The 13,189-nt window shown below is 38.2% G+C and overlaps 1 protein-coding gene across 1 annotated transcript in view; it reads right to left on the bottom strand.

The window, feature by feature from the left end:
• LOC144321355 (uncharacterized) overlaps positions 1-11,438 on the bottom strand; it is a 154,613-nt gene extending 143,175 nt beyond the window's left edge. Inside the window, exons 1-2 of the mRNA XM_077910903.1 lie at positions 11,432-11,438; positions 9,147-9,418 (exon numbers count right to left, since the gene is read on the bottom strand). Of these exons, the coding sequence (XP_077767029.1) occupies positions 9,147-9,418; positions 11,432-11,438 (279 nt within the window). The remainder of the gene's footprint in view (positions 1-9,146; positions 9,419-11,431) is intronic.
• Between the last annotated feature and the right edge of the window lie 1,751 nt (positions 11,439-13,189).

Raw genomic sequence — 13,189 nt, 5'->3', positions numbered from 1 at the left:
ATGTTCAACATCACTCATCATCAAGGAATTGCAAATGAAAACTACAATGAGATATTATCTCGCACCTGTCAGAATGGCTAAAATCAACAATTGGTGAGTAGGTAGAAAAGAAAGGAACCTTCTTGCACTGTTGGTAGGAATGCAAAATGATGCAGCCACTGAGGAAAAGAGTTTGCAGGTTCTTCAAAATGTTAAAAACAGAACTACCCTATGATCCAGCAATTGCAGTACTGGGTATTTATCCAAAGAATACAAAAACACTAATTCAAAAGTAGCATTATTTGTTTACAGTAGCTTTATTTGTTTAGAGTAGCATTATTTACTATAGCCAAATTATGGAAGCGCCCAAGTGTCCATTGACTGATGAGTATATAAAGATGTGGGGAGGGTGTGTCTGTGTGTATACACATATATATGTATTATATATTATATATAATATAAACATACATATGTTTTATATAATATATAGAATGTGGAATACTCAATAATGTTTTATATAATATATAGAATGTGGAATATTATTGAGTCATAAAAAAGAATGAAATCTTGCCATTTGCAATGACATGGAGCTAGAGAGTATAATGCTAAGTGCAATATGTCAGTTAGAGAATGGCAAATAGCTTATGATTTTACTCATATATAGACTATAAGAAACAAAACAAATGAGCAAAGAGGAAAAAGAGAGAGAGAAAACAAGAAACAGACTCTTAATTATAGAGAACAAACTGATAGTTACCAGAAGAGAGGTGGGTAAGGAGACGGGTTAAATAAGTGATGGGATTAAAGCGTGCACTTGTGATGAGCACTAGGTGATATATGGAACTACTGAATCACTATACTGTACACCTGAAGTTAATATAACAGTCTATGTTAACTACTTAGAATTTAAAACTTATTTTGTTTTTCTTTAAGGGTTTTCTAGTCTCCAAAGTGATTCTACAGGAAACTACCTTTGTCTACGAGCTAGAACTGGAATTTCTTGATCTCAAATCCATGGCCATTGACATGGCTGCCAAGACCTCCTACTCTCTCTTGAAACTATTCCAGTTTGGCTTTTGTCCCCATAACTTCACTAACATTATTCTAGTGAAGGTCAACAATCTAATGGACAATCCATAAATATTCATGCTGCTAGACCAATCTGCAGCATTTCACATTGCAAATTCTCTTCTTGAAATACTTTTTTCACTTGGCCTCTGGGACATCATTCACTCTTCATATTTCTAAGCTAATGCTGCTCTTTCTTGGCCTCATTTTTACTGTGTCTTCCTCATCATCTGAGGCATGAAATGTAAGAGTAATTCAGGGTTCATACTAAAACTTCTATCTTCACCTACTCCCTAGGAGATCTCATCTAGTTCCAGGACTTCAATGCCATTTCTGCATAGATGGCTCTCAAATTCATTTCCTTAGATCCACTTCCTCCCTTGAACTCAAGGCTCACATGGCCAATATACTACTCAACATCTCCACATGGATGTCTAATAAATAAACACTTAAAATTTAACATTTTTTTTTAAATTTAACATATTAAGACAATTTTCAGACCTCCCCCACCTGCTCTTTTCTGCAGTCTTAACCGTATCAGTTATCCCATGTCATTAGTTGTCAATATTAGAGTTACTCCACGTCAAAAACTTTGGAATCATCCTTGACTCTTCTCTTTTTCTTACATCTTACACTCAATTCACCAGCAAATCCCCTGGGCTCTAATTTTAAAATACATACCAAATCCAACTATTTTTCACTACATTTGCTGTTACCACTCAGATCTGAGCAATTACCACTCTTCAACTGTATTATTATGATAACCTACTAACAAGTCTCCCTGTTTCCATCATTACTTGCTCCCTCTCCAATTCACACATAATCTTTCTCTACCAGCAGTATATCACTATATTGCTCTACTTAAACCTTTCTGGTGACTTCTCACCTTGTTCGGAGTAAAATTCAAAGTTCTTATATAGGCTACAAGACCCTCCATAAAATGGCTCCTTCAGTATTTCTATGATTTCATATTCTACTGCTTTCCTTTGTGCTTGTTTTATTGGAGCCACACTGGCCTCCTTGATGTACCTAAAACATACTGACCATGCTCCTACATCTGGGCCTTTGTGCTCATTGTCTCCTCTGCCTGCCAGATACCTCAGATATCCACATGGCTTGCACCTCTTCCATCATGTTTCTGCTCAAAAGTCATCTTCTTAATGAACACATTCCTGTATATACACTATATAAAATAGCAATACACACACACACACACACACACACACACACACACACACATATTTTGGTGGGCAGCAAAACAAAGTAATAGTAAGGAAAGTTTATTGAAAGTACAAAGCTCCTGAAGAGGGAGGGGGCCCAAGAGGGTTGCCCTATATCACCATCCATTATTTTCAACTCTTCTTATTATGCTTTATTTTTCTCTGTAACACTTATGAAGAAAAAGCAAACACCGTATGCTAATTTTCTGCCCTTTCCTTCCAGAATGAAGACTCCTCAAGTCCAAGGACTTTGTGTTTTTTAATTCTGTATTCCCAGAAGCAAGAAGAAATCCTGTCTCAATATAGACATTCATTAAATATTTGCTATAGAACAAAAAACTTCCGCCCATCCTTTAAGACCTTTTTTTCCAGAATCTTCCCTGACCTGCTCAAGAATAACTTCTCTCCAGGCTCCCAAAGAATTCTGTTTTGCATCTCTTCTGTAAATCTATGATCTCTTTTCTCTATTTGATGATATACTATTTGTATTTGATTCCTTGACACCTGGCATAACATCATTTAATAAATATTCAATCAATTAGTGGATGAATGACTTGAGAAAAGACCTGCATTTTAAACACAATTTTTAGGGTGCCTGAGTGGCTCAGTTGGTTAAGCATCTGACCCTCGTTTCAGCTCAGGCCATGATCTCAGAGTCATGAGATCGAAAACCCCATGGAGCTCCAAGATTCTCTCTCTCCCTCTCCCTCTCCCTCTCCCTCTGCCCCTGCCTCTGCTCTCTCTCTCTCTCTGTCTCAAAAAACAACTAAATAAATAAATTTTAAAATCACACAATTTTTGAGTAAATAGAAAAAATACTCCCCTCTCTCCCACCTTCACACTTCCAAGTTTATTTTTTTCCAACTACCCCAACCTGAACTCTGAAACTTATTTTTATCCTCTCCTTTACCCATGCCTTCCTATAATCACATTTTCTCACTCTCGCCTCTTATTAATCCTAGATAAGTGATCTCAGAAACTTAAAGCACAAACAGAAAACTAGTAAAGCATAAATAGAAAATTTAAAGCAGCACTGAAGTTAATTATCTAATAGTCAATCTTTATCCTGTGCTTTCTTTAGGGAGACAATATTCCACAGGAAACAGATCACCAATAAAATAAAAGACAAAGTGTCATGGGTGGTTATGCTCCCAGTAGTAGTATTTCTTAAGACATTCTTAGAAGGAACATTCAATTTTATGTACTTCCAACTTCATTATCAGCACTACCTTCATCATGGAAAATTACTGTTTTCTCTTTTTAAAGATTTTATTTATTTATTCATGAGAGACACAGAGAAAGAGAGAGAGAGAGAGAGAGAGAGAGAGAGAGGCAGAGACACAGGCAGAGGGAGAGGGAGGCTCCCTGCGTGGAGCCTGACATGGGACTCGATCCCAGGTCTCCAGGATCACACCCTGGGCCGAAGGCAGGCGCTAAACTGCTGAGCCACCCAGGGATCCCCGGAAAATTATTGTTAAAGCCTGTGACACATCACAAGCAGAAGACAGAAAATTTTGAGGTCGATGCCTCTGGGGATCATACTTACAAAGGCAAACATCACAGCTGTAACCAGTTATTCACAAATGAGACACCTGTCATATGGGTACTGATCACCCCTTCTTTATGCAAACAGATTATAGACCTGTGAAATTTTAGAGCAATCAGCCCAAGAAACAAACTGACTTGCCAAAAGTCACTCAACAAAAGGCCAAATCAGAATTTGACTCATACTTGAACTGAACTTCTGATTCCTCATAATACATACTTTCTACTAACCAAGGTCTCTGTAGAGAGGATTACCCATGCACACACATGTGCATAAATTCTACTCATATTAAGGTGTGTTTACTTTTTTCTCTATCCATGATGGTAATAACAAGAATTAAAAGCTCTTTGATTATAAAGTAAACTTCCATTTTTCCTTTTTGATAGGTTTTCAGATTTTCTTCTAAAAGTATTTAAAAGTACTACTCAAGTTGTTCTTAGTTGTCTAGAGTGGTTTATGCTGCCATTAGCTTCTATAGCACCATCATTAGAAAAATGGGCTGTACTTCGTCTTAAACCTGCACATGCAGCCAAAATTGGGTTGCTTTAAAGGGCAAGATGTCAAAAGCAGATAAAGCCTTTGTACTGTAATGAGCATAATGATGAATAATGGTACTTATGTGCAATAACTGATGCCCTGCCCATAAACAGCCTTTCTACCCAGATACTCTATTTAATTCAATAATATATTCCAGGTAATTTGTGGAACTAGATGAGAAATTACCTTAACCAAGAAGACTAACTGTGGAATTTACTAAAACATACCATGTTGAAAATAATTAATGGAAGCAGAGTTTGCAGAAGTAAAATTATGGCATTAAAAAATCCCATTACACGAATTCTTCTTCCAAGTGGCCTGCGTCATAGCAGCTAAAGAAATAAGTGCATGAATGATGTTGGTAATAAAAGATATGCTAATAATTTCCATGTGCTTTTGTGTTTGTTTTAGGAACAGAGATGATAATCCATAAAGTCATCATCATTTCCCACCTGGACTACTTCAAAATCCAAATGACCCCCTTACTAACTATATTCCATAGAACAGAGTACACTTTGAAAAATGTAAATCCTATCACATCATTCCTCAAATCAAACTATTTTATGGTTTCCCACCAAAATCTGAATAATCCAAAATCCTTACTATGCCCTGCAAAACTACACGACTTATCTTGCCTCTTTATCACATTCAAGTATCTGCATATATATCACCTCCAACTTGTTTCCAACAATGTAGAGGACTAGATATCTTGAAAAAACATCTTCCCAGTGTAGCTAAAAATGCTAGATAATATATTTTAAATATTTTAATGCATGCTATTTCAATTTATTATTTTTTATATTGTATCTTAATTTTTAACAATATTATATATATATTTTAAAGATTTTATTTATTTATTCATGAGAGTCACAGGCAGAGGGAGAAGCAGGCTCCATGCAGGGAGCCCGATGTGGCACTCGATCCTGGGACTCCAGGATCACGCCCCGGGCTGAAGGGAGGTGCTTAACTGCTGAGCCAACTAGGTGTCCCACAATATTATATTTTTAATAGTTAACTGATAGCAAATTACTTAGCAAGAATGCTAGATAATATATTTTTTAAATTATTTTTCATGCAGAGTTTATTGGGGACATTTTTTAAATCCCAGAAAATGTTAGAGCAAAAATATTAATTACAAAATACTGCTTTCAGTGTTCTCTTACCTTTTGAGATAATGTTTTTGCTTTAATGTTTTGGTTTCGGGATTGAAAAAACTACTCCCATGGGGAGTTCTGAAGTATGAAAGCACCATATGGTTATCCCACGTGAGGCAAAAAGCTCTGACTTTTTTAAAGACCGAGACAGTATTGATTAATTCTTTACATCAAGTATCTTCCTCACTAACAAATTTTTAATTGGTGTTATAGAGCCTTGTTAACACAATTTAGGTATCATTTAAAGATTTATTATTTTCATTGTTCATGTAAATTTTTCTATATATTTTTAACATGTGCTCTTTTTTAATGTTCTATTATATTTATGCCAAATAAAATATTACAGGAAATATACCAGATATTAATATACTTGCTGAGATTAAATCTCTATTAATATTTTGCTTTTATTTAACATTCTCTTCAGATTTTATTTTCTGGGACACCTCGGTGGCTCAGTGGTTGAGCGTCTGCCTTTGGCATGATCCCGGAATGCCGAGATCAAGTCCCACATCAGGCTCCCTGCATGGAGCCTGCTTCTCCCTCTGCCTCTCTCTCTGTGTATCTTTCATAAATAAATAAAATCTTAAAAAAAGAGATTATCTTTATTTTCAAAGAAATAGAACATTACAAATACAAGTATTTGTATTTCCACTTTCCATCCCTATCTATCCAGAATAAGTGCCTAACAGAAGTGTTAACAAATCCATACATGTTTTGTTCTTCTTTTGAGTAAACTTCTTAAATCTTTGGTACTATACTTATACTCACCTTTTTTTTTTTTCCACCTACAAGATTATGTTTTTAAGACTTGTGGCGATGCCTGGGTGGCTCAGGCGGTTAAGTGTCTGCCTTCAGTTCAGGTCGTGATCCCAGGGTTTGGAGAATGAGCCCCTATATGGGGCTGTCTGCTCAGTGGAGAGCTTGCCCCCTCCCCAATACCCCCAGCCCCACTTGTACTCTCTGTCTCAAAATAAAATCTTTAAAGAAAAATAGTCTTGTGCGCATGGATACATTCAAATATAGTTCATCCATTTTCATTCCTATGCTTCCCACTGTACTAAACTACCATGTATTTTTCCATTCCCCTATTGTCAGAAAGTTAGGTTTTCTTAGCCTTGTAAAATTAACAAATAATTCAGAAATTAACATCTTTGTACAAAATGTCTGAACAACAGTTTCTCCCTGATAAGCCAGCCCCAGAAGTAGAACGACTGAGTTAGGGAGTATATGCGTTGATGATTTTACTTGCTACTTCCAAGTAAATTTGGAATTGCTTTCCAAAGTGATTATATCCATTTTCCCTCCCTCCAGCTGTGCACTAGAGTTCTTATTCCTCCATGTTATCACTAACAGTTGATATTATCAAAAGTAATATATTTTAAAATATAAAATGTTGTATCTTTTTTTTAATTCACATTTCCTAATTACTAAAGAAGCTGGACATCTTTACATGTATTTATTGGACATCTATCTTTTTCCTCTGTGAATTAATTATTAAATCTTTTGACAATATTTATTTTTGAGATTTTGAATTTCTTTTTTTTTTAAAGATTTTTAAAATTTATTTATTCATGAGAGACACAGAGAGAGAGAGGCAGGGACACAGGCAGAGGGAGAAGCCGGCTCCATGCAGGGAGCCTGAGCCTGACATGGACTTGATCCCGGCTCTCCAGGATCATGCCCTGGCCTGAAGGTGGTGCTAAACCACTGAGCCACCAGTGCTATCCCGAGATTTTGAATTTCTAAAAGCATTTTATATATTCTGTACATAGATACTTTACTAGTAATATGACACAGCTGTTTTCTCTAGGGCTTGTATTTTTGTCACCTTTTATCAAACAGAAGTTTTATATTTTAATTGGGAAAATGTAAATAATTTTTTTTGCAAAATATCAACATATTTTTTAGTATACAATTATCTACTAATGGCATAAAGAAATTCTCCCATTTTTTTTATTAAAAGTTTTAGAGCTTCACTTTTGGTATCTAGTATGGAAATCTAAATTTATGTCGTACTGTATCATAGCCAATATCCTCAGAATTATTTGTTAAATAGTTCAACCTTCTCTGATTTTATCACCACTCTCATATATAAAACTCCCAAATATACACTGGCCTGATTTCAGTCTCTTTATTCTGTATTAGTCTATTTGTCTACCTGGGTAAGTACCTCAAGGTTTTAAATAATACAGATTCATATTACTGCCTAGTATCTGGTAAAATGACTCAACAACTTTTGTTGTTGTTGTTTTTTCCTAGTCACCCAGGCTAAGAGTTTAGGCTTTTGTATTCTGTCCCTTACATAAGCCAGTCAAGGACTGCAAGCTGCCCCAGGGCGAGAGAGCCAAAACCCAGGAATTTCAGAGTAAGGGGGCTCCCTGAGCCCAAAGGCAATTTTCTGAAATGTGTAGTCATAAGCCATTAGCAGCAAACATTCACAGCAGTGGGAAGATGGGCAAACTGACTTAGCAGAAGGGATATGGGTAGTTTCTAGTACTGGATCCCAAAAGGAAATAGATGGCACACTCAAATCTGATTCAAGAAAAGAAAGTTACCTTGGCAGAAGCAATGACCTTCATCAGGCTGGAGTGGAGGGAAAGGGGCAGGAGATATAGGGAAATATACCCCAATTTCTCTTCCTTCTTCCCTTCTGACTTCTTGCTGGGCTCCGCATTGCCAAGCTCAATGGGAAGTCAGAGGAAGTTTTTAATGTTGTGCATACAGGGCAACCCCTTGGAGAAGAGCTCAATGGGCAGGGTGGAGATGCATCTGGACAATGTTTTGCACAAAGGCAAATAAAACATGTTTCAGACAAACAAAACAAATGTCACCTCTGAGCAGTCTTTTCAACCAGGCTATCTAAAATACTGTGCTTCCAATCTCTGTCCTTTTTTTCACTATTCCAACCACTTACTCAGCTATCTGTCTTCAAGGCACTTATATTTACATGTAATTATATTACATACATGTAATTACATACTCCACAAATAATGACAAAAAAGCAGAACCCAAGAAGAGAAAAAAGGGCAAAGTACAAAAATAAACAATTCACCAAACAAAAATATACATAGTTGACTACATTAATAATCAAGTAGATGTATTTTAAAATTCATAAATAAATTTTTACCTATCAAGCTGACAAATATTTAATATAGCAATTTCCAATGAGAGGGTTTGAGGAAAACACACTATGGTGGGACTCAAAAATTGGTGTAATATTTCAGCAGAGTAATTTAAGAATTTCTATCAAAATTTTCTAACATGCTATTTTATCCAGCCATTCCTTTCTTAGGGATGTACTGTAGGAAATAATTCAAGATGTTCCCAAAGATAAGTTACTTACAATGGCTAAAACCTGCCAACAATCTAGAAGTCCAATAACAGGAAACACCTTATCAATTTTTCCCAAAGTGTGTTTCTTAGAGCACTAGTCTCGAGAGACTCTGCTTGAGAAAGTGTTCCCCATCAGCAGAATGTGGGAATTCCCTTGAAATGAAGGTCAAAATTTACAAGCCAAGCTAACACGACGTGAAATCTAAGCGACTACGTGGGTTCATATGTGGTCCAAAATTCCAAATTTAGCCTCATTAGCCCTGTGTTCCGAGGGTCAAAACCCACAGAAGCCGGCGGTCAGCCAGGTACCTCGTGGTCAGGTGAGGGGCGACCCCTTCTGCAGCCTTGGGTGAGAGGCTCTCCTCGCTGGAGCCAGGGCAGCCCAACGAAGCCACGCAGGGGCAGCAGCGCCCCCAACAGCCAGGCCAAGCCACGCCCACTGAGCTGCCACGTACTTCCGCCTGTGGGGGCGGGCGGGGCGGGATATGACCGAGACTTCCGGTGGTAGTTGCTCTGGTCGTAGCTTCCCCGCTTTGGCTCCTCTGCCAAGCAGACACCCCGCAAGTCTGACTGGTTGAGTTCTGATGTTTGCAATACGGGGCTAATTTAACTAATTGCTTAACTACTTGAACTAACTGATTATCATTTTAACTGAAATTCATCTTTATGTGATAAATGAGATGGTTCATTGTTTATTATTCATTGTGTAATCTGTGCCCCACTTAGTGGTTTAAGACCATGAACATTTACTGTCTCACAGTTAGTGTTTCTGGGGGTCAGGAACCTGGGATGGGTCTGGCTCAGAGTCACTCGTGAAATTGTAGGCAGGCCATGAATTAAGTCTGGGTTCACTTGACCCAGGAAGGATCAGCTTCCAAGCTTCCTCATGCCATTGGCAGGATGCGTTCTTCGCGGGCTGTTGGCGGAAGGCCTCCTTGTGTTCCTATCCACGGGACGTATCCAATATGGCAGGCAGCTTCTCTCAGAGTAAGCCGGAGCGAGGGCAAGGTCCTATGAAAGAAGCCATCGGGCAGCCTGGGTGGCCCAGTGCTTTAGCGCCGCATTAGGCCCGGGCGTGACCCTGGAGACCCCGGATGGAGTCCCACGTCGGCTCCCTGCATGGAGCCTGCTTCTCCCTCTGCCTGTGTCTCTGCCTCTCTCTCTCTCTCTCTCTCTCTGTGTGTCTCTCATGAATAAATAAATAAAATCTTAAAAAAAAAAAAAGAAGCACCATCTTTTTATTACTAAACTCAGAGGTGACATCTCATCGTTTTTGCCACATTCCGTTAGAAGTGAGGCACTAGGTCGGGCTCACACTCAAAGAGGGGATGACACTGGGAGGTGGGGATCGCTGGGGACATTTAGCTACTGCCTATCACAGTCTTTAATATGAAAGCCCTTGAAAGTCTTAAGTGACTAAGATTTGCTAAGTAACCCCTTTTTTAATCACAGTCACAGTCACAGTCTGACGCAATTGGTGGTGGAGGAAGGGGCCAAAGAGAGACACGGAATTTGTAAAATAGGTAGGTAAATATCTAACATCAGGGTTTTTTCCTATTTAGTTCCGTGAAGATGTTCGCTGACGAGGGGAGGCCCTTGGGCCCCACGGAAAGGAAAAGGGGCAGTGGATGATGGGTACTGACAGGAAAGGCAAAGGGTGGAGGAAAGGATAGGAAATGTCTCCGAAACCAAGAGAAGGGACAACCAGGACTGCTTCACAATTTTGCTAAGGGCTAATTCAGCTTTATCACTGCAGTGTCACTTCAACCCTTGATGTCTGAGGGCTCATTCTGGTGTGAATTCTCTAGGCCTCTTGTGACTCATCTACTTCTTCCTGCTTTTACGTACATTTTTTTGCCATTTCTTGCTCCTTTGTACCTTGGGAAGATTCAGAAAGGAAAAGAGGAGGTAGTAAAATTCAAAGCAATCCAGTATTTCATTGCACTTTATCTCCAGAGTGAAAGAATAACATTCTCCACTCGGTTTCCAATGCCTACGTACTTACATAGATAATTGGATAAGTAAACGGGGAAACTCTAAACGCACAATTCAGCACAATCAATTTGAGGAATTAAAAAAAAAATTGTTTTGACCTTAAATCCCTCAAATGTGGGACCTCAGTCAATTTATTTGTCAATAGATTGGTACCCCTCTTTCTCAACATCTGTGGAAATACTGTTTTTCCTCCTGAATTGACACAAACGATCTCATCCTGCCACCTACAATTTACTCAGTGAGACATGTGAAAAGTGGGATCTATTTTTGGCTCCCTAGCAAACCTGCTAAAGGGTATAATCTTTTTCTCTGCCCTGCCTGGGATGGGCTAGGTGACACAGGAGGTCTTTTCTGTTTCTAATTTTTACAACGCCTTTCAGCAAACAGCAGGTAAACAATTTTAATACAAGGCCATTTTCATTATGTGTCTACTAGAGAATATGTCCCTGCATTAAAATAAACAGTAATAATACAAAAAAAAAGTTTGCTCATACAATAATAGCAACCTTCCTAAATTACAGTGATTGTGCCACCCAGCAGTATAATACGAAATGTGGTTTTTATCTCAAAAGACACAGAATTTATTATTTTCCACCTACCTGGCATTTTAGAGCAATTGGAACCAGGTTTCTGAAAGAACAATTCAGCACATTAGCTCTCAAATACAAAAAACATATTTTCAATATTGAAATGACTCATTTAAAGCAGCTCTTCAACAAAATGTTGTCCACCCTGCTCTAGTAATTATGTCACGTCTGGTGTATACTAATTTACACAGTGTATTGTTTTTCTGCATAATTAAGGCTATTAAGCTGAATTCTGAGGCTGTGGTTAATTAATTAAACAAGCACGCAGAGAAGTTACTGACAGAGTCAGAGCCTTGTTTTCACTTTCCTGGTGGGCAAGATGCTAAAGAAATGGGTGGGAAGGGCTGTCACCTGGATCTCTCCTTCAGTCATGATTTTCTGTTCACAAGGAAAAGTACAAGAGTCATTTCCAAGAAAGTAGACACTTTAATTCATTGCCCCACAATATCTCGCCACTGAATCACCAAGCATGACATAGTATTTAAAAATAAAAGCATATAATGAGATCGACGATCACTTTTCCATAGTTTCATCAAAGTAAAGGATTTTCCAATAAACTTACTTTGAATTACCTTTGGATACTATCTTCATGGATCATCAGCTAGATTAAGTCAGGGAAAGGGACTCTCTCCAGACTTTTCATTCTTTTCAAGGCCACCCCAAACTCCAACCTCATTCAGAATAGTAGACCTAGCATTCACTGACACAAATGAGAAAATCCTAATTGGCCTGGGTTTCATATTCCTTAAGCAATTATCCCATTTCTGCTTTCTTTCGCATGACACCAATGCTGTGCTTTGCACTGAGTGCACCAGCCCAGGGCAATGCCCTGAAAGCACTGGAGGAAAGTGGGATACCCAGAAGCAATGATCTTAAATATCTTTTCTTCATGGTAATGTAGCCTTTTCAAACATATCCTCAAAAACTAAAAAATCTTTAGACAGGGATCCCTGGGTGGCGCAGCGGTTTGGCGCCTGCCTTTGGCCCAGGGCGCGATCCTGGAGGCCCGGGATCGAATCCCACATCGGGCTCCCAGTGCATGGAGCCTGCTTCTCCCTCTGCCTGTGTCTCTCTGCCTCTCTCTCTCTCTGTGACTATCATGAATAAATAAATAAAATCTTTAAAAAAAAAATCTTTAGACATATCTTTTATATGTTCTCTGTGGGGTTTTGTTTTGTTTTTATATAGGCTTCACATCCAACCTGGAGCCAATGCAAGGCTTGAACTCATGACTTGAGATCAAGACCTGAGCTGAGATCAAGAGTTGAACATTCAACTGACTGAGCCACTCAGACACACCTTTAAAAAACCTTTTTATAAATGTAAATTTGTATTACAACGTAAAGATGTTGGGTATTTCACATTGATTTAATTTTTGGGAAATGTTACTTCTTTCTTTCACTACTCCTAGTGATTATTTGATTATTACTCCTATACTAATTATTCTAAGAGTAGTAATCAAATCATACTAGCGTTACTATGTCCACGAACCCAGATTTGTGTCAGGAGAAGAGGGGAATCCACTGTATGAAGAGATGCTATAAATCAGACAAATGCCAGCATATGGTACTATTCTGCGTATGTTCTTGCAACATAATTAGGAGATCAAGTATAAGAAAATTCAGAATTCTTTAATGCACTTAAAATCACTGTCATGAAGCAATGGATGGCAAATTTGCATGTGAAAGAAGTGTGAACAGCATGTAGGAAGAATTGTGAAATTACTATAGTATTTATTATTATAACTTGGTGTCATGCTAGTCTCATTTT

This window comes from Canis aureus, chromosome 9, assembly GCF_053574225.1.
Source record: "Canis aureus isolate CA01 chromosome 9, VMU_Caureus_v.1.0, whole genome shotgun sequence".
NCBI lineage: Eukaryota > Metazoa > Chordata > Mammalia > Carnivora > Canidae > Canis > Canis aureus.
Note: the sequence above shows the minus strand (reverse complement) of the source record. Positions and strands in the feature narration are given on the sequence as shown.